Raw genomic sequence first — 23,680 nt, forward strand, 5'->3', positions numbered from 1 at the left:
CCTCAGATACCAAATATTACAGTGAAAATGTGTAAAGAAAAAAAAAAGGTGCACAAAGTTTGCAGCGTCAGTTGTGTTTTTCCGGTAAAAACACACTAATATCTTCTCTTCCTGCAGACACTCCTGGTCCTCCAAGTTCTGTGAACGTGAAGGACTACACCAAGGAGTCGGTTGTGATCACCTGGGACGTCCCGAGCATCGACGGCGGTGCTCACGTCAGCAACTACATCATAGAGAAGCGTGACGCCAACATGAAGTCATACAAGACTATCACCACTGAATGTAGGAAGACCCTGTTCAGGATCACCGGTCTGGAGAAGGGAGTACATTACTTCTTCAGAGTCCTGCCCGAGAACATCTATGGCGTTGGGGAGCCCTGTGAGACGTCCGAGGCCGTGCTGCTGTGCGAGGTACCGTCGGTGCCTCAGGACCTCCAGGTTGTGGATGTCACCAAGTCCTCCGTCACACTGCACTGGTTGAAGCCGCTGCACGACGGTGGCAGCAGGCTGACGAGCTTTGTCTTGGAAGCCTGCAAGGTGGGGACGGACAGGTGGAGTGTCGTGGCAACAGTCAAGGCCTCAGTGTCCCAGCACACCATCCAGTCTCTGACCGAGAACGACCAGTACCTCTTCAGGGTTCGAGCCACCAACAGCAGGGGAGTCAGCGAGCCGATGGACACCGTCACTCCTGTCGTCATCCAGGATATCAAGGGTGAGAAAGACATCACAACACATCCACAAATCATCACACAAACTCTCCACAGAAATCATTCACATATATTAAACATATAACATCTCTTTCTGTGTATTACAGTGATGCCCAAGATCGACATGACCAGCATCCCTCAGAAGATCGTCCACGTGCACCGCGGCAAACCCATCGACCTCAACATCCCCATTAAGGCCAGACCGCAGCCGGTCTGCTCCTGGTTCTTCGGCGGCGTCCAACTGAAGGACAGCCTGGACCGCATCAAGATCGACAGCAACGGAATATACACCCACCTCGTCATCCGCGAGACTACCATCAACGATACAGGAAACTACTCGCTTGAGGTGAAGAACGCTATCGGAATGGCAACTGAGGTCATCAAGGTCATCATCCTCGGTAAGGAGACAACTGAGAAGTTGTGCCTGTTGAAGAACAATTTCACTGAAATGTTGTAACCATACAGATGATTTACTAAATCAAGTAATATTAAAATGTTATGCTGTCTTCCTGTGTCCGTCCAGACAAACCAGGCGTCCCAGTCGGTCCGGTGAAGATCGAGGAGAATGACGGCGTTTCGGTGACGGTCAGCTGGGAACCTCCAGAGAAGGACGGCGGTGCCAACGTCAGCGGCTACGTGGTGGAGCAGCGCGATGCCCACCGGCCAGGTTGGCTCACCGTCTCAGAGTCAGTGACCCGACCCTGCTTCAAGTTCACCAGACTTACCGAGGGAACAGAGTACGTGTTCCGCGTTGCCGCCATGAATCGCTTTGGTGTTGGCAGCTTCCTGCAGTCTGAGGTGGTGGAGTGCAAGAGTGCAAAGAGTGAGTTATATTTCCACCATAAGTGTACTCTTTCTGTCCTCTATGTGCTCTTTCATTTACCTGTGGGCTCCAACAATTCAGAGGTTCAGTGAATCCCTTTTATTAATTTGTGCCCATCTGTTTTTTCTTGTGTAGCCATCCCTGGACCACCAAGCTGTCCAGAGGTGATTGATGTCACCCACGAGGGCATGACCCTGACCTGGCAACCACCCGAGGACAACGGTGGCTCAACCATTGCCGGCTACATCATCGAACGTAAGGAGGCGCGCTCTGACAGGTGGATGAAGATCAGCAAGAACCCCATCACCATGACCAGGTACCGCTCTTCTGGCCTGATAGAGGGCCTGGAGTACGAATACCGTATCACCGCCATCAACTCCAGAGGAGCTGGCAAACCCAGCGAGAGCTCAGCCGTCAATGTTGCCATGGATCCCATCGGTACGTGTTATTGCTGATCTTCTGTAATGTCATTTAACGGGCTTCATTCTTGAAAGCCTCACCACCTATTTTGAATTGATCCTACCAGTGTGGAGTCGGCATATTTATCTAAAGTCATCGTATTTTTTTAACAGAGCCTCCAGGTCCTCCAGTTCAGCCTACCCTCACCGACACCACCAGGACCTCCGTCTCTCTGGCCTGGCAGCCACCCGAAGAAGAGGGTGGTTCTGTCATCACTGGTTACTTCATAGAGATGCAGAAGGTGGACCAGGTGGAATGGACACTGTGCAACACCACGCCCACCAAGATGTGCGAGTACACGCTCACCCACATGCCCCAGGGCGCCGAGTACAAGTTCAGGGTCATCGCCTGCAACGCTGGTGGTTCTGGAGAGCCTGCTGATATTCCTGGAGTGGTTAAAGTCCAGGAGATGCTCGGTAAAAATCCATAAATTACAGTTTCATTTTACAGTCAAATACCTGTCACACTTTTACTTTGTTTTAAATGATTTAAAATACATATTCTTTGTCTTTTAATCTATAATTTAACACAAAAATCAAATCTGTGTCTTCCTCAGGTCATCCCGGCTACGAGCTTGATCAAAGATACGCGGAGGGCTATGTGGTGCGGCAGGGCGGAGTCGTCCATCTGTCTGTACCCATCAAGGGTAAACCCATCCCTATATGCAAGTGGACCAAGGACGGTCGGGACATATCCCACCGGGCCATGATCGCCACCCATGATGACATCACCGAACTGGTCATCAAAGAGGCACACAAAGACGACACCGGCACCTATGACCTGGTGCTGGAGAACAAATGTGGCAGGAAGGCCGTATACATCAAGGTGAGCTGTTCATCTTGCAGATAAATGTACTTCAGGTACAGAAGTAAAACAAAAAAATGTGGTTGGAGCTTAATTTTCTGTACATCTCTACTCCAGGTGAAGGTGATCGGTCGTCCTGACATCCCAGAAGGCCCTCTGGAGTTTGATGACATTCAGGCCAGATCGGTCCGGGTTAGCTGGAGGCCACCATCAGATGATGGCGGCGCCGACATTCTGGGATACATCGTGGAAAGGCGAGAGGTACCCAAGGCCGCCTGGTGCACCGTAGACTCCCGGGTAACTGAGACCTCTCTGGTGGTGAAGGGCCTGAAGGAGAATGTGCAGTACCACTTCAAGATTTCTGCCGAGAACCAGTTCGGCATCAGCAGATCGCTCAAGTCTGAGGAGGCTGTTACACCGAAAACACCACTTTGTGAGTTTTGTTTTGCGATTGTTCTGAATGTCCAATCCCTTGTAGCATTGAGTACGTGTTGGCCAAAATAAGTTAATAGACCATGTTCTGATTAGAGATACACATTGAACACAATATATATATCTGTAATTCTGATGTCAATAGCTGTTGTTGTAAATATTGATTGCGCTAACAACTTGCTTCACTTCCAGGCCCACCAGAGCCTCCCAGCAACCCACCAGAGATCATGGACGTGACCAAGACCACGGTGTCTCTGTCCTGGGCCCGACCCCGGGACGATGGAGGGTCCCGCATCACAGGATACTACGTGGAAAGGAGAGAGGTGTCGACAGAGAAGTGGGTCCGACACAACAAGACCCACATCACCACTACCATGTACAACGTCACCGGTCTGATCCCCGATGCAGAGTACATGTTCAGAGTGGTGGCTCAGAACGACATTGGGCAGAGCGAGCCTGGTCTTGCTTCAGAGTCCGTGGTCTGCAAAGATCCATTTGGTGAGTTAACATTATGTGATGCCTATTTCTGCATGAATAAACTAATAAGTAGTTTAAGTAGGAGACTTTGAAAAACAAAAACAAACTCCCACTTGAGTATTAATCTCCTCCTGTCTGTCTCCTTATAGACAAACCTAGCCAACCAGGAGAGATCGACATCATCTCCATCACCAAAGATTGCATCACCATCCACTGGCTCAGGCCAGAGCATGACGGCGGAAAGGAGATTCTGGGCTACTGGATTGAGTTCAGGCAGGCGGGAGAAAGTGCCTGGAAGAAATGCAACAAGGAGCGCTCTAAAGATCGTCAGTTCACCATGGGCGGTTTGATGGAGGCCACTGAGTACGAGTTCAGAATCTTCGCTGAGAACGAGACTGGACTCAGCCGACCTCGCCGCACGCCCATGGGCATCAAGACCAAACTGAGTGGTGAGCTGGTGCAGATTTCAGAGGCGTTTATGTGATATGTCTTTAATATGTACTTATGTTAGTTGAATCAAAATCTCGCAGCCACTTTGTGATGCGACCTGTGTCTTACAAAGTTAAACAAGAAATCATGTGTAGTTGAATGTTATGTTTTTTGTGCATGTCAGCATAATTTATATACAGCAAGTACTGAGCTATCAGCATCAGGATTGCATGAATGTTTACAGCAAAATGTAAAAAGCTGATAAAATCTAGATTAAAATCAAACCTTGCTGATGTTTCTGCAGTTGGTGAGACTCCAGCTTTGAAGGACGAGATCGAGGACGTAACCACCAAGCTTGGTGAGTCCGGCACTCTCACCTGTGGCATCATTGGCAGACCTCTGCCTGAGATCAAATGGTACCGCTACGGCAAGGAACTGATCCAGAGCCGCAAGTACAAGATGAGCTCAGATGGCCGTAACCACTCTCTCAGCATCCTGACGGACGAGCAGGAAGACGAGGGCAGCTACACCTGCAGGGCTGTCAACGAAGCTGGAGAGGTCGAGACCAGTGGCAAACTGCGACTGCAGGCGGCGCCTCAGTTCCACCCTGGCTTCCCTCTGAAAGAGAAGTATTTTGCCGGGGCCAGCACCAGCCTTCGCCTCCATGTCGTCTACATTGGACGTCCCATCCCCAAGATCATGTGGTTCTATGACAAAAAGCCTCTGAACGCAGCCGAGAATGTTATTATTGAAAACACTGAAAGCTACTCCCACCTGGTGGTGAGGAACGTTCAGAGGAAGACCAACGCCGGCCGCTACAAGGTGCAACTCAGCAACGCGTACGGAACCGTCGACACTGTGCTCCGCGTTGAAATCCAAGGTAACACCAGACTTCTGAGAACAGGAAATAGTACAAAACTCAGAAAGTTTAAATATTAAAGAATATAGGTTCGAGTGAAGACATCTGTATTATCTTTAAATTTCAAATGAAAGTCAATAAGAAAATCATTTACCATGCAATCTGCAAGTTAGATTGACTAGATATGTCATTCTAAATTCTTTATTCTAAAATATTCTTAGTCAAACATAAAAATTAAAAATAACTTACTTGACCCATGTATATGATTAAAAACAACCTTTTTTCTCCAGATAAACCATGCATCCCTGAGGGCCCTATTGTTGTTGACGCCCTGCTGAAGAGCTCAATTGTCATCAGCTGGAAGGCTCCAAAGGACGACGGCGGCTCCATGATCACCAACTACATTGTGGAGAAACGTGAGGCCAAAGAAGGCGAGCAGTGGCACCTGGTGTCCTCCTCCGTTTCTGGCACCAACTGCCGTGTCCCCAACCTGATAGAGAGCGCCGGCTACTACTTCAGAGTCTCTGCCAAGAACCAATACGGAGTCAGTGAGTCTCTGGAGATCCCATCGGTGGTCATCGTTAAGAGTCCATTTGGTAAGTCCAAACATATTTTGTTTGCCAGCTTTGGCTTATGTGGCTACATTGCAGAGAGGCGGGACTAAATTCACAGGTATATATGTGCACTGCAGTAACAGTCCCGGTTTATTTCTCAGAAAAACCTGGCATCCCACAGCAGCCCTTCATCATCAGCTCCACCAAGGACTCGTGTGTGGTCTGCTGGAAGCCTCCAAGCAGCGACGGTGGAGCTAAAATCTCCAGCTACTACTTGGAGAAACGTGAGAAGAAGCAGAACAAGTGGATGTCAGTAACCAGCAAGAAGATGGTGGAGACCAGTTTCGAGGTCACAGGCTTGATCGAGGGCTTTGAGTATGAGTTCCGCGTCAAGTGTGAGAACTTGGGTGGTGAAAGCGACTGGAGTGAGATCTCAGCTCCGATTATCCCCAAGTCTGAACAGTCTCCTCGTGCTCCCGCGTTCAGGGAGGAGATCAGGGACATGACCGCCAAATACCAAGCAAATGCCACCTTTGTCACTAAGGTACTTTATTTTAACTACATTTAATTTTGCTTTCAAGAAGTCAAATGCTGTGTCAACATTTATACTTGGGTATACTTTAACTTGGTTATTTTCCCCATGACCAGGTGGTGGGATATCCCAAACCTGTGGTAAAATGGTACCGCAGTGGAAAAGAGATAGAGGCAGATGGAACCAAGATTAAAGCCCAGGAGTTCAAGGGAGGCTACTACCAGCTGGTCATCACTTCCGCTGATGAGAACGATGCCACAGTTTACCAAGTCAGAGCAACCAACTCCTCAGGATCCATTTCTACAACAGCCAACCTGGAGGTGGAAGGTAATGATATAATTTTGGTATTGAAAAAATAAATATTGTTCTTGTTTTCTAGAATCCTGCATCCTCTGCAAGTGTAATTCCTTTAATTGAATACATCTTAATAAATGTAAATTTAATTCCAGTTCCTGCTAAGATCCACCTACCCAAGGAGCTCCAGGGAATGGGAGCAGTCCATGCTGTCCGTGGTGATAAAGTCACCATCAAGATCCCCATCTCTGGCAAGCCTGAGCCAGCAATCACTTGGCAGAAGGGTCAGGAGATCCTCTCCAACTCTGCTTATTACCAAGTCATCACCACCAGGTCTTTCACCTCCCTGGTGTTCCAGAAGGGAATGGAGAGGAATGATACTGGCTACTACGCTATAACAGCAAAGAACAGGTTCGGAACAGACAAGCAAACCATTGAGGTGAACGTGGCTGACATACCTGATGCTCCAAAGGGTCTGGTCGTCAGCGACATAGCTCGGGACTCCATCACCTTGACCTGGAAGCCACCTGCCAATGATGGTGGAAGTGACATCATTAACTACATTGTGGAGAAGTGTCCCACCACTGCTGACAGGTGGATCCGTGCTGGACAGACCGCTGACTGTAGCATTACCATCATCAACATATTCGGAAAGACCAAGTACCAGTTCCGCGTCATTGCTGAAAACCAGTTTGGCCGGAGCTCTCCTTCTCAGCCAACAGAGCCCATCACCACAAAGGAAGACAAGTCTGTGATTCGGAACTATGACGAGGAAGTGGACGAAACCAGAGAGGTTACCAAGGAGGAGGCTCTGTTCTACAAGGTGAAGGAGCTGTCCTCCAAGTACGTCATCTCTGAGGAACTTGCTCGCTGCCAGTTTGGAGTGGTCCACCGCTGCACAGAGATTGCCACAAAGAAGACCTTCATGGCCAAGTTTATCAAGGTCAAAGGAACTGACCGTGAGTTGGTTCTCAGAGAAATTGAAGCCCTCAATGCAGCAAGGCACATGAATATCATCTACCTGCATGAATACTTTGAAAGCATGGAGGAGATCATCCTGATCTTTGAATTCATTTCTGGAGTTGACATCTTCGAGCGCCTTGGCACCAGCAACTTCGAGCTTACGGAGCAGGAGATTGTCCGCTACTTGAGACAAGTCTGCTCTGCCCTCAAGTTCATGCATAGCCACAACTTTGGCCACTTTGATATCCGCCCCGACAACATTGTCTACACCACAAGGAGAAGCACCACCATAAAGATCATTGAGATGGGCCAGGCTCGGCTACTGGTGCCAGGAGAAAACGTCAGAATGCCATTCTCAGCTCCGGAATACTGTGCCCCTGAGATCCACCGTCACGACATGGTCACGACAGCCACTGATATGTGGTCTGTTGGTGTAATGGCCTACGTTTTGCTCAGTGGCCTGAATCCGTTTGGCGCAGAGTCCACCACTCAGATGATTGAGAACATCTCCAACTGTGAATACATCTTTGACAGTGAAGCATTTAGGGACATCAGCCTGGAGGCTATGGACTTTGTCGACAGACTTCTGGTCAAAGACAGGAAGCTCCGTATGACAGCCCATGAGGCTCTGGAGCACCCGTGGCTCAAGATGAAGATTGAGAATGTCAGTAACAAGGTCATTAGGACATTGAAACACAGAAGGTACTACCAGTCTCTGGTAAAGAGGACAGATACCATTGTATCTTCAGCTCGTGTTGCCTATGGTGGCGCCTTCAAGAACCAGAGAGGATTGGCTGTGGGTAAAGTGAAGATTGGAACTGAGTACCATGGCCTTCGCACTGGCCCAGTCATGCATGGCTCCGCTGAAGAAGGCGGCCACGTCAGATTCACTTGTAGCATCACCAACTACGACAAGAGTACTCACGTGTCATGGTACCACGGTAACCGTCAGCTACACGCAAGCGCCAAGTATGAAATTTCTTACAGTAATGGTTTTGCCAGCATCTATGTCAAGGACATTGAAGAGTGTGATGATGGTGTGTACAGATGCAAGGTGGTGAGTGATGATGGAGAGGACAGTGCTTACGGAGAGCTCTTTGTTGAGACAGTGAGGAGCATCAAAGAGTACTATATTAGCCGCTCCATCAAGAAGCTGAGGAGGAGAGTTGACAGGACTAAACTCCTGCAGAGGCCGCCAGAGTTTACTTTGCCTCTCTACAATCGCTCTGCCTACATTGGCGAAGATGTGCGCTTCGGTGTCACTATCACTGTGCACCCGGAGCCACACGTAACATGGCTGAAGAATGGGGAGAGAATCAAGCCAGGTGAAGATGACAGGAAGTACACGTTCACCAGTGATAAGGGTCTGTACCAGCTGACGATCCACAACCTGAGTTTGGACGATGATGCAGAATACACTGTCATGGCCCACAACAAGTTTGGAGAAGACAGCTGCAAGGCCCGTCTCACTGTGACACCTCATCCTGTAACTGAGGAAACTATGAGGCCGATGTTCAAACGTCTGCTGGCTAATGTTGATTGTGTCGAGGGATACAGCGTCCGCTTCGAGCTCAGAGTCTCAGGAAGCCCGACTCCTACTCTGAAATGGCGGAAGGACGGCCATCCACTACAGTTCGGTCCCAAAGTTGTTGTCATACAGGAGGATGTTGACTATCACGTCTTGCACATCAGAGATACTCTTCTCGAGGACGCCGGTGTGTACAAGGTTACCGCAACCAACTCTGCTGGCTCTGCAAGCTGCCAGGCTACACTGAAGGTGGACCGCATTACCTACACCAGGAGAGAGTACAAGAGCGAGGAGGAGAAATACAGACACGTACAGAAACAAATTGAAAAGACTAACAAGATGGCTCTGCAAATTGTTGCCACCGAGGAGCTCGTATCTTTCAACCCCACAGCCCAGGATGCACTCAAATTCGCTGCAGAGATGTACAAGCCTGCAGTAAGCACCAAGAACGTTGAGGGCGAGTTTGACATCTCGGTAGAGAAGTCCGAGACCAAGAAGCTGGAGGAGGAGAGGAGGATCTTCATGCCTTATGAGATCCCTGAGCCTCTGGTCCATGATCCCAGAAATCTGGATGAGGACAAAGCCATCAAAAAGTTTGTGCCTCTCTCTGACATGAAGTGGTACAGAAAACTTAGAGACCAGTATGAGGTTTCAGAGAAGATGGAGAGGATTGTGCAGAAGAGGCAGAGACGTATTCGCCTGTCCAGGTGGGAGCAGTTCTATGTCATGCCCCTCCCTAGAATCACCGACCAGTACAGGCCAAGATGGCGTATTCCAAAATTCACTCTGGATGATTTGGAGACTGTCAGGCCCGCCCGCCGTTCACCTTCTCCTGAGTCTGAGGTCTCCTTTAGATCCAGAAGGAGATCTCTGGGAGACATTAGTGATGAGGAGCTGCTGATGCCTGTGGATGACTACCTTTCCGTGAGGAGAACCGAGGAGGACAAAATGATGCTGGAGGACGAACTGGAGCTGGGCTTTTCTGCCTCTCCCACCCGCAGTCCTGTCCGCATGGAGCGGCGTGCCGTGGAACTTGAAGAGAGGAGGCAGGAAGTGAGGTACGAGGCTGTCGAGGTCGCTGAAACAAAGAAGAAACGCACCGTTTCTCAGTTCACAAGGAGGAGAAGGTCACTTTCTCCCACTTACATCGAGCTCATGCGTCCAGTCTCAGAGCTGATCAGACGGTCACGTTCCAGGCCGCCTGTGGAAGTAGAGGGCGAGGTCATGTTGAGGAGGTCCCCCACCCCTGAGAGGACCCGTCCTCGCTCTCCCAGCCCCATCAGGTCCGTTGAGAGGTCGTCCCGCTCCTCCTCCAGGTTTGAGCGATCCGCCCGCTTTGACATCATGTCACGCTATGAGGCCAGAAAGGCTGCCCTGAAGTCCGAGAGGAAATATCAGGTGGTTAGCCAGACACCTTTCAGCTTGGACCATACGCCCCGTGTGACCGTCAGGATGCGCTCTCATCGCATACCGATTGGCCAAGACACCAAATTCACCCTGAACATACAAAGCAAGCCAGAGGCCGAGGTCAAGTGGCTCCACAATGGAACTGCAATCACTGAAAGCAGTGAGAAATACATTTTCACTAACATGAGTGGTGTTCTGTCCATCACTATTCTGGACTGCCAGGAGGAGGACAGTGGCACATACCGCTGTGTGTGCTCCAACTCCAAGGGAGAAGCTTCCGACTACGCCACCCTCGATGTGTCGGGTGGCGGCTACACCACCTTCTCCTCTCGCCGCAGGGACGAGGATGTTCCCAAAGGATATGTCCCTGAAGTCACTCGAATCGACCACTATCACACCACCCACTTCAAAGCTGGCTATGCTTCCGAGTCCCACCTTCAGGTGGAGGAGAGCAAGTCTAAGCTCACCGAGACACATGAGGTTTCGACCCGTGAAAGATATGCCGCCTCCTCTGAGAGGTACTCCTCTGCTGAGAGGTATGATTCATCCATCAAGTATGCTTCTGCTGAATACCTGTCATCTGATTCCTCCTACTCATCGGAAAAGTTTTCTCTGACTGAGAAACGCACCTTGTCTGAAGCTAAAGTGAAGTATTCTGCTTCTGCTGCTGCTATATCTGAGGAAGATACTGTCCACAAGGTGAAGCCTTCTCTTCCTGCCAAAATCCTCACCAAGCCCCAGTCTGTGACGATTGCAGAGGGAGAGACAGCCAGATTCTCCTGTGATATCGATGGGGAGCCTGCACCAACTGTGACATGGATGCATGAGAGCAGAACCATCGTCTCATCTCACCGCATCCAGGTCACCACCACTCAGTACAAGTCAGGCCTGGAGATCTCCTCCGTGACAGCCTCCGACGAGGGCAGTTACACGGTGGTGGTAGAGAACTCAGCAGGCAGACAGGAGGCTCACTTCACCTTGACCATCCGCAGACCGGCTCCCAAAGAGGAGGTCAAAACTGTAAAGTCACCCACTCCCAGTGTGAAGTCACCAGAGCCTTCAGTCACATCACGGGCTCCCTCCGTAGCTTCCCCAGTCCCCAGCATCAAGTCGCCTGAGCCTTCAATCAAATCACCAGCTCCAAGTGTGAAGTCTCCTGAACCAAGCGTAACGTCTCCTACTCCAAGTATGAAGTCGCCAACGCCGAGTGTGATGTCGCCAGTGCCGAGTATAAAGTCGCCAACGCCAAGTGTCAAATCTCCTGAACCTGAGGGAGTTAAGTCACCACAGGGTATAAAATCTCCTGAACCCAGACACAAGTCACCACCACCAGCCAAGTCTCCGGAGAGAGTGAAGTCACCCGAACCTCCAGGAATTAAATCGCCAGTAGGTGTCAAATCTCCAGAACCTGCAGGAATCAAATCACCAGTAGGTGTCAAATCACCAGAACCTGCAGGAATCAAATCGCCAGTGGGTGTCAAATCTCCAGAACCTGCAGGAATCAAATCACCAGTAGGTGTCAAATCACCAGAACCTGCAGGAATCAAATCACCAGTACGTGTCAAATCACCAGAACCTGCAGGAATCAAATCACCAGTAGGTGTCAAATCTCCAGAACCTGCAGGAATCAAATCACCAGTACGTGTCAAATCACCAGAACCTGCAGGAATCAAATCACCAGTAGGTGTCAAATCTCCAGAACCTGCAGGAATCAAATCACCAGTAGGTATCAAGTCACCAGAACCTGCTGGAATCAAATCACCAGCAGGTGTCAAGTCTCCAGAACCTGCAGGAATCAAATCACCAGTAGGTGTCAAATCTCCAGAACCTGCAGGAATCAAATCCCCAATAGGTGTCAAATCTCCAGAACCTGCAGGAATCAAGTCACCAAGAGGAATGAAGTCACCGGAACCTTCAGGCATTAAATCACCGAGGGCCTTGAAGTCCCCTGAGCCCGAAGGAATCAAATCACCTCCGAGGGTGAAGTCACCTGCTCCCATCATGTCCCCCAAGAGGGTTGTGTCTCCACCCACTGTCAAATCCCCGATCCCGAAACCTCCCAAGGTCCTGAGTCAGCTTAGGGCCGAGGCCAGCGAGGGCTCGGTGAGGATGTCCTGTGTCTGCGAGAGCAGCGTCAGGGAGGTGGTGTGGTACATGAACGGGAGGAGGCTTTCACAGAGTAGCCACTTTGAGGCACACTACTCCGAGGGCTCCTGCAGCCTTCTAATCCACGACCTGGCAGACAGCGATCAAGGAGAGTACACCTGTGAGATGACATCAGAGGGAGGAGTCTCCAAATCCTCCTTCTCCTTAAGCGGACAGGTGTTCCAGTCCATGCGAATGAAGATCACAGCCTACCGAGAGCAGCAACTGGCACTTAAAGGTGAGCACCGGCCTCAAGTATCCAAGCAGATTTAGTCCCAATGTCAAATCCTGAAGATTAACGTATTTACTGTTTCCATCCGTAGCGTCAGGATCAATGACGATGAGTCACAAGGAGTCTTCTTCATCCATGAGCTCGTCCATGATGATGAAGAAGGAAATGCACGTGATGGAGGAGTCGTCCTCCTTCTCCTCCTCCTCCGCCCAGCACGCCATGATGTCCTCTATGATGGAGTCCAGCTCCATCAGTAGCATGGCAGCTGAGATGAAGCTTGAGACCATGTCCATGTCCAGCATGTCCTCCATGGCATCTGAGACGTACGCCATGAGCTCCGGCAGCTCCTCCCACATGGAGGGATCCTCGTTCAGAGCAATCGGTAAGATCGGCAATGAAATCTGTTAAATAGTTGTTCTTTTGTGGTCTTTAATATTCCACTTTTTTAAATGAATAGCTACAAGCCATAAACTTCCAATGCAAAACAAACCCAAGTTAATTTAGCAACACTGCCCTAACCCTAACCGATAAGCAGTCTTGATGAAGTCCTAACGATACCCATCCCCCTAGTGGGCTCTTAAATCTTATTTTAAAAACTCCATGTGCACTGATCTCCATGCACTGTGGTCTCCAGGTTCTGCTCCCAGGATCGAGGCTCTGCCGGAGGACATCAGCATCGAGCCGGGCAAAGTCCTGACCGTCACCTGCGCCTTTTCCGGCGACGCCAAACACATTCAGTGGTCCCGCGGCGGCAGAACCATCAAGGTGACGGCCGGCGGACGCTTCCACATTGATACCTCGGAAGATCTGACAACCCTCATCATTACCGGGGTGAAGGAGGAAGACGCCGGGACTTACACCCTGAAGCTGTCCAACGAGCTCGGATCCGACACGGCGACAGTTCACATTAGCATTCGATCAGCGTAGAAACGAAAACAAAACCAATATCCAAACTTCCCCTTTTCCCTACTTCCATGCCTTTTTATTTATTAATCGAGCGAAATAATCTACGTGACAAAGATCTGGATTTCTGTTCTTGTAAATATGAACTATTTTTTTACCAATCTTGACATTAATTTATGCCAAACTAGACTCAAGTCTAACGTTGTTATAAAATGTGCCATATTGGATAACTATGACTTAGGATTTTTGATCCATTTTTCTGTGACACATGTACATAATGTATATAGCCGAATTTAACGGTTATGGGAAATGTATGCATTGTTATTTATGACAATAATATTAACTGAAACTAAAATGAAACTAAAAATGTTTAAACAGGAGAAAGTTCCACGAGGAACGAATACCCTGTTAAACGGAGAAACTAAACTTTGTGCCTCAACGATACGTTGAAGTCTAAAGATCGCCTCAACAGGTAGAGAGGCTCCCTGTTGATGTTAACTCAATCGGAGACAGAACTTCGACGGCACCGCGGTGCTGTCGCTTTGTAACACGAGCGTGAGATCCCGAGTGCTGTTTGCATCTACCCTCATGTAAGCAGGACGACTGGACCTCGCGCTCTGACTGATTACGTCGTACCGCCATTTCAATGACACGCTCACAGTGCGAGCGGCCTGCACTCCCTGAGCACAAGTGTTTCTTTTTTTTTGTTTTTTGTGCTCTGCTTCTGGCAAACCGAGCTGCTCGCTCGGGCTCTTTGACCCGGCAAATCACGGGGAAAAATTAGAGTCCGTCCTTGTTTTGCTCGTTTTGCAGAAGCAGAGCTGTCTCTCGGAGGTCTGCAGAGTGTTTGTGTGTTTAGATTTTAGGAGTCAGTCAAGCTGGGCGCCGCCAGGCAGCCGAAAACCAACCAACCGGCGACCACTGCGTCTAAACAAGGATGGAGAGACGTGGTGGTGTCGCGTGTTGCTCAGCACTTTGCTTTGATTGAAGTTAGAGTTGTTAGCGTTTCGCAGCCTCCTTGATTTTTTCTCCAATTATTGATTTAATAAAGCATGATTATCAGCACTACAGGTCGTCTCTGCTGTGGTTTTTTGTGTTTGTTTATTTTTTTGTGCTTCTATTTTATTTGGAAATTATGTCAAAAAAATCTAATTATAGTATGTCAAAAAAAAGGAAAAAGAAATCATAGTATAATATGTCGAAAAATTAAAAAATAGTCTTAGTATAGCATGTCAAAAAAAGTAAAGTTATAGCATAGCATATTGAAAAAGGTTTTTTAAAAAGTCATAGTATGTAGAAAAAAGTAAAAAAAAGTAAAATAAAAAGTCATAAAAAGTCATTAAAAAAGTAAAAAAAAGTCATAGTATAGTATGTTGAAAAAAGTAAAAAAAAAGTCATAGTATAGTATATCGAAAAAAGTACAAAAAAGACATAGTATAGTATGTCGAAAAAAGTCGTAGTATAGTATGTCGAAAAAAGTCATAGTATAGTATGTCAAAAAAGTAAGAAATAGTCGTAGTATAGTATGTTGAAAAAAGTCGTAGTATAGTATGTCGAAACAAGTCATAGTATGTCGAAAAAAGTGAAAAAGTCAGAAAAAAGTCGTAGTATAGAATGTCGAAAAAAGTCATAGTATAGTATGTCAAAAATAGTAAAAAATAGTCATAGTATAGTATGTCGAAAAAAGTAAAAAAAAGTCATAGTATAGTATGTCGAAAAAAGCAAAAAATAGTCATAGTATAGTATGTCAAAAAAAGCAAAAAATAGTCATAGTATAGTATGTCGAAAAAAGTAAAAAAGTCATAGTATAGTATGTCGAAAAAAGCAAAAAATAGTCAGAGTATAGTATGTCGAAAAAAGTAAAAAAAAAGTCATAGTATAGTATGTCGAAAAAAGTAAAAAAGTCATAGTATAGTATGTCGAAAAAAGTAAAAATAGTCATCGTATAGTATGTCGAAAAAAGTAAAAGTCATAGTATAGTATGTCGAAAAAAGCAAAAAATAGTCATAGTATAGTATATCGAAAAAAGTACAAAAAAGACATAGTATAGTATGTCGAAAAAAGTCATAGTATAGTATGTCGAATGAAGTAAAAAAGTCATAGTATAGTATGTAGAAAAAGCAAAAAATAGTCATAGTATAGTGTGTCGAAAAAAGTAAAAAAAAAGTCATATAATAGTATGTTGAAAAAAGTAAAAAAAAGTCATAGTATAGTATGTTGAAAAAAGTTAAAAAAGTCATAGTATAGTATTTCGAAAAAAGTTAAAGTCATAGTATAGTTTGCGAAAAAGTCATAAAAAAGACATAGTATAGTGTGTTGAAAAAGTCAGAGTATAATATGTCGAAAAAAGTCATAGTATAGTGTGTTGAAAAAAGTAAAAAAAGTTATAGTATAGTATGTCGAATGAAGTAAAAAAGTCATAGTATAGTATGTCGAAAAAGTCATAATAAAGTCAGAGTATAGTATGTCGAAATTTTTTTTTAAAAGTCATATAGTAGTATGTTGAAAAAAGTCATAGTATTGTATGTCGAAAATAGTCATAGTATAGTATGTCGAAAAAAGTTTTTAAAAAGACAGTTATAGCATAGCATATTGAAAAAAGTAAAAAAAAGTCATAGTATAGCATGTCGAAAAAGTAAAAAAAGTCATAGTATAGCATGTCGAAAAAGTAAAAAAAGTTATAGTAGAGCATGTCGAAAAAAGTAAAGTTATAGCATAGGATATTGACAAAAAAGTCATAGTATAGTTTGGTGAAAAAAGTCATAGTATAGTATGTCGAAAAAAGTACAAGAGTCATAGTATAGTATGTCAAAAAAAGTCGTAGTATAGTATGTCACAAAAAAGTCGTAGTATATTTGTTGAAAAAGTAAAAAAAGTCATAGTATAGTATGTCCAAAAAAGTAAAGTTATAGCATAGCATGTTGAAAAAAGTAAAAAAAAAGTCGTAGTATAGTATGTTATAAAAAATCATAAACAGTTATTGTATAGCATCAAATTGAGCTGAACTTCATGAGCATCATTAAGTGTTTTTGGATTGTTTGAAAACTTCTGCCATCTAGATTTCAAGCTTCACTCTACTACTATTCCATAAAATGTGATACAAGTTACAGATAATTGACAGGTTTGTAATTGTTTAATGTTTGTGTTAAATGTTTAGTCAGGTCCAGATCTGAACATAGAAACAGGTTTTTCCTCTGTTCATACTGAATATTAATATTATTTAACATTAACAGCAGGAATGTCCGTCGAGGTCCCTGGCCTTCACTGCCACTCATGGCCCAGCGCACCCGACCCAGCGCTTCCTCCCGCAGGTGGTGAGCCCACAGGATGGAGAGGAGGGGGGTGATGTGGCCCGGGAAAGGGAAGTTTGGGGTCCCCTTCTGTTGCCCCCGCGACCCAATCCCAGATAAGCGGTTGAAGATGAGATGAGAGCAGGAATGTCCTGTTTCACTGTTCATTTCTGCTTCATATCTGCATCATATATCCTTCAACCACAAACACTTCACAGTATTATAACATCACATGTTAAATCACTGGTCCAGACATCTAATATACTTTCATATAAACTTGGTTACATGTAGATTTAAAGCTAACAGTTCACTTTAAAACCCCTTATTTAGTATTTAGAAGAAGCAAATGTAATAAATAGCTAATAACAATACTTGTATTCAGCTATAAAGACACTATTTGACAATAATCATAACAATAATAATTGTTGTTTGAGTCTTTCTGCTTCATAAGTGATCGGAGAGCTTATCATAATTTTATAAAACTGTCAATTTTCTATAATTTTCTTATTGTCATCAAACGCAATAAAAATCCTAAAAGCAAAGAATTGATCCTACAAACAGCTGGTGGGAAACACAAGTACATGCAGTGTGTAGTCTCGGCCTCCAGGTGTCAGTGTTAGCCAACAGAACATTTATAATATATATATAGATATACATACTGTATATCTATGTATATATATACAGTATATATAGTGTATACACTATATATATACTGTATATATATATATATATATATATACTGTATATATATATATACTGTATATATATATATATATATACTGTATATATACTGTATATATACATACATAGATATACAGTATATATATAGTGTATATATAGTATATACACTGTATATATACATACATAGATATACAGTATATATATATATATACATAGATATACATACTGTATATCTATGTATGTTTATATACAGTATATATATATATATATATATATATATATATATATATATATATATATATATACAGTATATAGATATATACAGTGATAAATGTTATGTATTTTAGAGCCGGTCTCCTTCAGTCTCTGCTCCTTTCTGTCAACATCCTGCTAGTTGAACTCTTCCACTATTTAATAATAATAAAGACATAATATTTCTTTCTTTTAGTGCTGGTTTTTGTTCCGTTTGTGGTCGTTCTTTGTCTCTTTGAGGTTGTTTAGTGTCTCTTTGTTCTGGTTGTACTGGTTGTTCTTTGAGCTGCTTTGTGTCATTTGCGTCTCTTTGTGGTAATTATGAGTCTGTGGTCGTTGTGCGTCTCTTCCTGGTTGAATCGTGTCTTTTTGAGGCCGTTTTGTATCTTTGCGTCTCTTTTCTGTCATTTTGCATCATTTATTGAAAACTTTTTTTGTTTTGCATCTTAACATCTTTTTGGGTTTTGACATTAGTCCTCAGGTCACCGTTATGTATCTGAATTAATGACCGTAAATCAAAATCATTCTGGTTTGTAAGAACCCAGTGAACACACAGAGAATCATCTGTTCATTTCAAACTGAACAATACAAATGTGTCCATAATTTTTGTTGTTTTTGTAGCCATCAAAAGTAGAAAAATGTTGAAATGTTGAATCCAATCAACCGAAAGCAACATTTCTGTCATCTTGTTTTATAAAATGTGCTGAACAGAGTCAAACAGAGTCTTCAACGCATGTTTAACATTGAATAATTAGGATAGTTGTTATGAACGTCGACCTCATGAATATGTAACATTTCCTAACGTCTGATCTCAGATCTGAGAGAAATGGACTGCTGCCCCCCCCCCCCCCAATCACCTCCAACACTGTGACCAGACACAGGTTGCTAAGCAACTGTTGTGCAGCATTTTGTCATTCTGTTTGTCTTTACATGACGGCCGTGACCTCATCAAAGAGCGACACAAACATCCTTCGTCTTCTTACTGTGAGTACTGTGAGTACTGCAGCTGCTCTTACAGAGTACTGTCACAGGTAGTATTTATTTATTTAGTTGAGACAAAATACGTCCTCATTACACCTTGAACTCTTAACCTTCTGGCTCATATATCTGCGGTGCAAAGGATTGTGGGTCAGAATAGAGACGTTGGAATGCTATTAAAACTAGAAATGCTTCAGTAAATCTCTGTAGTGTCGTTAGATTACGTCAATTTAAAAATCAGGTTATTCCATTAATTGAGATCCAATACCTGGATAGTATTTAATTTGATGGTTTTGTGACCAGGAGGTCGGCGGTTCGATCCCTTGGACCAGAAGCAGCGCTCGTACTGGTTGTTCTGGATACTCTGGTTGTACTGGTTGTTCTGATTGTTCTGGTTGTACTGGTTGTACTTGTTGTACTGGTTGTTCTGGTTGTTTTGGTTGTACTGGTTGTTCTGGTTGTTCTGGTTGTACTGGTTGCACTGGTTGTACTGGTTGTTCTGGTTGTTCTGGTTGTACTTGTTGTACTGGTTGTTCTGATAGTACTGGTTGTACTTCTTGTTTTGGTTGTTTTGGTTGTACTGGTTGCACTGGTTACTCTGGTTGTACTGGTTGTTCTGGTTGTACTTGTTGTACTGGTTGTAGTGGTTGTTCTGGTTATTTTGGTTGTACTGGTTGCACTGGTTACTCTGGTTGTACTGGTTGTTCTGGTTGTACTTGTTGTTCTGATTGTACTGGTTGTACTTGTTGTTTTGGTTGTACTGGTTGTACGGGTTGCTCTGGTTGTTCTGGTTGTTTTGGTTGTACTGGTTGCACTGGTTACTCTGGCTGTACTTGTTGTTCTGGTTGTACTGGTTGTTTTGGTTGTACTGGTTGTACTGGTTGTTCTGGTTGTACTGGTTGCACTGGTTACTCTGGCTGTACTTGTTGTTCTGGTTGTACTGGTTGTTTTGGTTGTACTGGTTGTAGTGGTTGTTCTGGTTGTTCTGGTTGTTTTGGTTGTACTGGTTGTACTGGTTACTCTGGTTGTATTGGTTGTTTTGGTTCTGTTGCAATGAAGAAAATCACCTTATTGTTAGATATCGTGTTTTAAAACATTACTTGTGTTTGCTTTTACTTCTTCTGCCACTGTTGACGAACACAGTTTCTCAAGAGACGGTGGAGACCAAACCAGAGCTAAAAGTACCTCTGAGTGTACTTCAGTACTGCTGACCTCTTCTGACAGTAAATGAATCTCGAAAACATTGAACATCATTTACAAACCACAACAACAGCACACAGGATACACAGCGTGGATTCGTCTCAGTAATGGCTGCCAGGTGAAATGACAAGCAGGCGGCGGTGACGAGAACATGAAGGAACGAGTCGACACGGCCGCCGACAAAGAGAACACAAAGAGAAGAGGCTAATTAGAGCCGCTGTCATTAGAGACGAAGCTCTGCTAATGGAGGGCTGCGCACACACACACACACACACACACACACACATACACACACAGTGATAGATTTTTTTGGCCAGTAGGAGAGTTGGCTGCTGCCGAGCTATTTCTTTTTTTTCTTTTTTTTCTTCTTCTTCTTCTTCTTCTTGAAAACGTCCCAGCTGGCAGGTTCCACTTCAGCATGAAATCTTTAATGTGATTCATAAAGAGTCGAGGCTGCAGTCAGTAGAGCGGTGAGGCACAAACACTGGGTCAGGACCCGCTGGAGGATCACAGGAGATTTGATCAGGGTCGCCGGATTAATATTTGTCAATAAGTCTTTTTTTAATTAACATTTCTGTCTGGAGTCAGAAGTCAACATCTGGTTCTTTAAAGTTCTTTAAAGCTTCACGTGTTAAAGCTGCATTCTCTCTAGTGTCCACCAGGGGGCGACTCCTCTGGTTGTATAGAAGTCTAGTCTAAAATGACTCTACTTCTCTCTTGATTTATTCCCTCAGTAAACATTGTAAACATGAGTTTATGGTCTCAATCTCTAGTTTACAGTCTTCTTCAATACAGCAGGATTATAATACTGATACTTGTACTACTGATACTTATACTACAGGTACTTATACTACTGATACTAATACTAATGATACTAATACTACTGATACTAAAGAACACTGATACTACCAATCTGATCTCAGTTCATCATGTTCTTTGTGTTTGTCTCTGCAGCACAGAGAGAAGAAGACGGGCCTGAGGATTCTCCTCTGTGGTGTCTGTTTGTGTTTGATGTTGCTCTCTGAACAACAACAGCAGACAGAGCGGAGGAGGAGGAGGAGGAGGAGGAGGAGGAGATAGAGGACAGAGACACATTCACTAATCCTGTTGTTGGTGCCTTCTGTTTCTTTTTGTTTCAGTAAATCCTGTTGTAATAATGACTGAATCATCGGTGTGAATGAGCCGCTGCTGCTTTTAACAGATCAACTTTTATTCACCAAAATGTTACAGGAAGAATTTAAATTAAACTGTTTTTACAGCCCAACATATAATAATATAACATCCTCTGTCCCTCACATGAGAGAGGGAAACACTTCCCCAAAAACAAGAAGATGTAACTGAACCTTTTGGTTCACGCAATAGACGTAGTCATGGTGACGTCACTTATTGTTTTGAAGTCTCGAATTCTGCATTTTGGCTGTCGCCATCTTGTTTTTTTGCAACCAGTGAACAGGAAGTGACCACATCTGGACTGAGGAGGAGTGACGTAGAGACGGCGTATACGTCTCTGGTAGAGACCTGTCAATCAGTGTGTAGCCCCGCCCCTAAAGCATCCCTGCTTCATGGTCTGTTTGACTCTAAATGGACCATAATGTACTAAATGAACATCATGCTGTATTGAAGAAGACTTGAAACTAGAGATTGAGACCATAAAGTCATGTTTACAATGTTTACTGAGGGAATAAATCAAGAGAGAAGTAGAGTCATTTTAGACTAGACTTCTATACAACCAGAGGAGTCGCCCCCTGGTGGACACTAGAGAGAATGCAGCATTGCAGGCTGTTCTCCGCCACTGTTTCTTCTTTTACCTTTATCTACTCATCTACTTCCTGTCCGGAGCAGCGTGATGTTGTCTCGCCATATAAAGAGTTGTGTAGTTGACATGGAGACTTGAACAGAGAGAGGAAAGCCAGCTGTTGACATGAATACTGCAGTGATGTGTCTGATGGAAACCTGTTTCTTCTTCTCCGGTGTCGGACCCCGAGGAGACGGAGCAGCTTTAACCGGAGGACAAACAGCAGCAGTGGGGCTGTCGCAGTTAGCGGTTAGCTCCAGACGCTCCTGTCTCTGATTTAATAATGTAAACTAATGTGACACATTCTGCTCATCACAGCCGACAGAACAACACCATCACATGAATATGTTAATGAACCAATTGACAGCGTTTTAATCAATGTCACCGGGTTAAACTGGAGAAATGATGGAATTCACAACGGAAAAGTGAAGGCAGGAGTAATTATAAAGATGTCTCTTAATGAGATTATATGTCCTTTCAGATTAATAAAATCATTATTATGAATTAGAAAGAATTCATAGAAATAAAGCCGGGACAAAGACTGGATGTCCTGGATACTTAAAGGGCCAGAGACAGAACAACAAGAGGCAACGTTGGTCGCTCATTTAACAGATATTCTGCAACATTAGTTAGCATTTGAGCTAATGTAGCTAACGTTAGATGAATGTAGCTAACATTAGATGAATGTAGCTAATAATAGATGAATGTAGCTAACGTTAAATGAATGTAGCTAACCTTAGATGAATGTAGCTAACGTTAAATGAATGTAGCTAACATTAGATGAATGTAGCTAACGTTAAATGAATGTAGCTAACATTAGATGAATGTAGCTAACGTTAAATGAATGTAGCTAACATTAGATGAATGTAGCTAACGTTGTTAAATGTTAGTTGAATGTAGCTAACATTAGATGAATGTTAGTTGAATGTAGCTAACATTAGTTGAACGTTAGATGAATGTAGCTAACGTTAGATGAATGTAGTTAACGTTAGTTGAACATTAGATGAATGTAGCTAACATTAGTTGAATGTAGCTAACGTTGGTTAAATGTTAGTTGAATGTAGCTAACATTAGTTGAACGTTAGATGAATGTAGCTAACGTTAGATGAATGTAGTTAACGCTAGTTGAACATTAGATGAATGTAGCTAATATTAGTTGAACGTTAGTTGAATGTGGCTAACGTTAGTTGAACGTTAGTTGAATGTAGCTAACGTTAGATGAATGTAGCTAACGTTAGATGAATGTAGCTAACATTAGTTGAACGTTAGTTGTATGTACCTAACGTTAGTTGAATGTAGCTAACGTTAGTTGAATGTTAGTTGAATGTAGCTAACGTTAGTTGAATGTTAGTTGAATGTAGCTAATGTTAGATGAACGTTAGTTGACTGTAGCTAACGTTAGTTGAACGTTAGTTGAATGTAGCTAACATTAATTGAACGTTAGTTGAATGTAGCTAGCGTTAGTTGAACGTTAGTTGAATGTAGCTAACGTTAGAAGAAAAATAAATGAATAAAGTGATACAGGTTTAAATTAATCTGATCTCAGATGTTTTCTGTGTTTATGATTTAATGTATAAATATACTATATATATACTCTGAACACATGGTTCATATGCTTTGTTTTAGTAAGTTATGTAAACAATACTCAGCCGAAATAAAAACTCTTTTAATCATAATTAAAATATGAGGAAGTGATGCTGCCTCTTGTGAATAGATAGATATAATTCACCTGTTTTTAAGTTATAAACTCGGCAGAGAAACATATTAGATTAGTTTTTCTCACTTGTGTCTCAGGTTTACTGTATATTTACTGAAGTAAACAGTATTTAAAACAGAACATTAAAGTACAGTTTACTCATAAAGGAAGTCAATACTTTATTTAAATAACAAAAACCAAACCAGAGTCCTCTAACTTTAAAGAAACACACAGTACAAAA

At 43.9% G+C, this 23,680-nt stretch overlaps 2 protein-coding genes across 22 annotated transcripts in view; one reads left to right on the forward strand and one right to left on the reverse strand.

The window, feature by feature from the left end:
- The window catches only part of ttn.2 (titin, tandem duplicate 2), a 203,742-nt gene extending 189,127 nt beyond the window's left edge, over window positions 1-14,615 (forward strand). For all 13 annotated transcript variants that reach the window (XM_068736078.1, XM_068736131.1, XM_068736139.1 and 10 more), the window contains 16 exons: window positions 118-711; window positions 814-1,104; window positions 1,230-1,529; window positions 1,665-1,967; window positions 2,102-2,404; window positions 2,545-2,813; window positions 2,910-3,225; window positions 3,417-3,722; window positions 3,851-4,150; window positions 4,435-5,010; window positions 5,280-5,585; window positions 5,705-6,087; window positions 6,192-6,402; window positions 6,525-12,650; window positions 12,736-13,026; window positions 13,279-14,615. In XM_068736078.1, the coding sequence (XP_068592179.1) occupies window positions 118-711; window positions 814-1,104; window positions 1,230-1,529; window positions 1,665-1,967; window positions 2,102-2,404; window positions 2,545-2,813; window positions 2,910-3,225; window positions 3,417-3,722; window positions 3,851-4,150; window positions 4,435-5,010; window positions 5,280-5,585; window positions 5,705-6,087; window positions 6,192-6,402; window positions 6,525-12,650; window positions 12,736-13,026; window positions 13,279-13,571 (11,168 nt within the window). In that variant the 3' untranslated portion in view covers window positions 13,572-14,615. The remainder of the gene's footprint in view (window positions 1-117; window positions 712-813; window positions 1,105-1,229; window positions 1,530-1,664; window positions 1,968-2,101; window positions 2,405-2,544; window positions 2,814-2,909; window positions 3,226-3,416; window positions 3,723-3,850; window positions 4,151-4,434; window positions 5,011-5,279; window positions 5,586-5,704; window positions 6,088-6,191; window positions 6,403-6,524; window positions 12,651-12,735; window positions 13,027-13,278) is intronic.
- Window positions 14,616-23,605: 8,990 nt separating this feature from the next.
- Window positions 23,606-23,680, reverse strand: part of enox1 (ecto-NOX disulfide-thiol exchanger 1) — a 66,773-nt gene continuing 66,698 nt past the window's right edge. For all 9 annotated transcript variants that reach the window (XM_068736516.1, XM_068736463.1, XM_068736446.1 and 6 more), the window contains one exon: window positions 23,606-23,680. This exon is cut by the window's right edge and continues 1,603 nt beyond it. The gene's annotated coding sequence lies outside the window, so the exon portion shown is untranslated.

The sequence above is a fragment of the Cebidichthys violaceus genome, unplaced genomic scaffold (assembly GCF_023349555.1).
Source record: "Cebidichthys violaceus isolate CVI_PGR_0920_01 unplaced genomic scaffold, fCebVio1.0.p SCAF_11, whole genome shotgun sequence".
In the NCBI taxonomy this organism is placed as follows: domain Eukaryota; kingdom Metazoa; phylum Chordata; class Actinopteri; order Perciformes; family Stichaeidae; genus Cebidichthys; species Cebidichthys violaceus.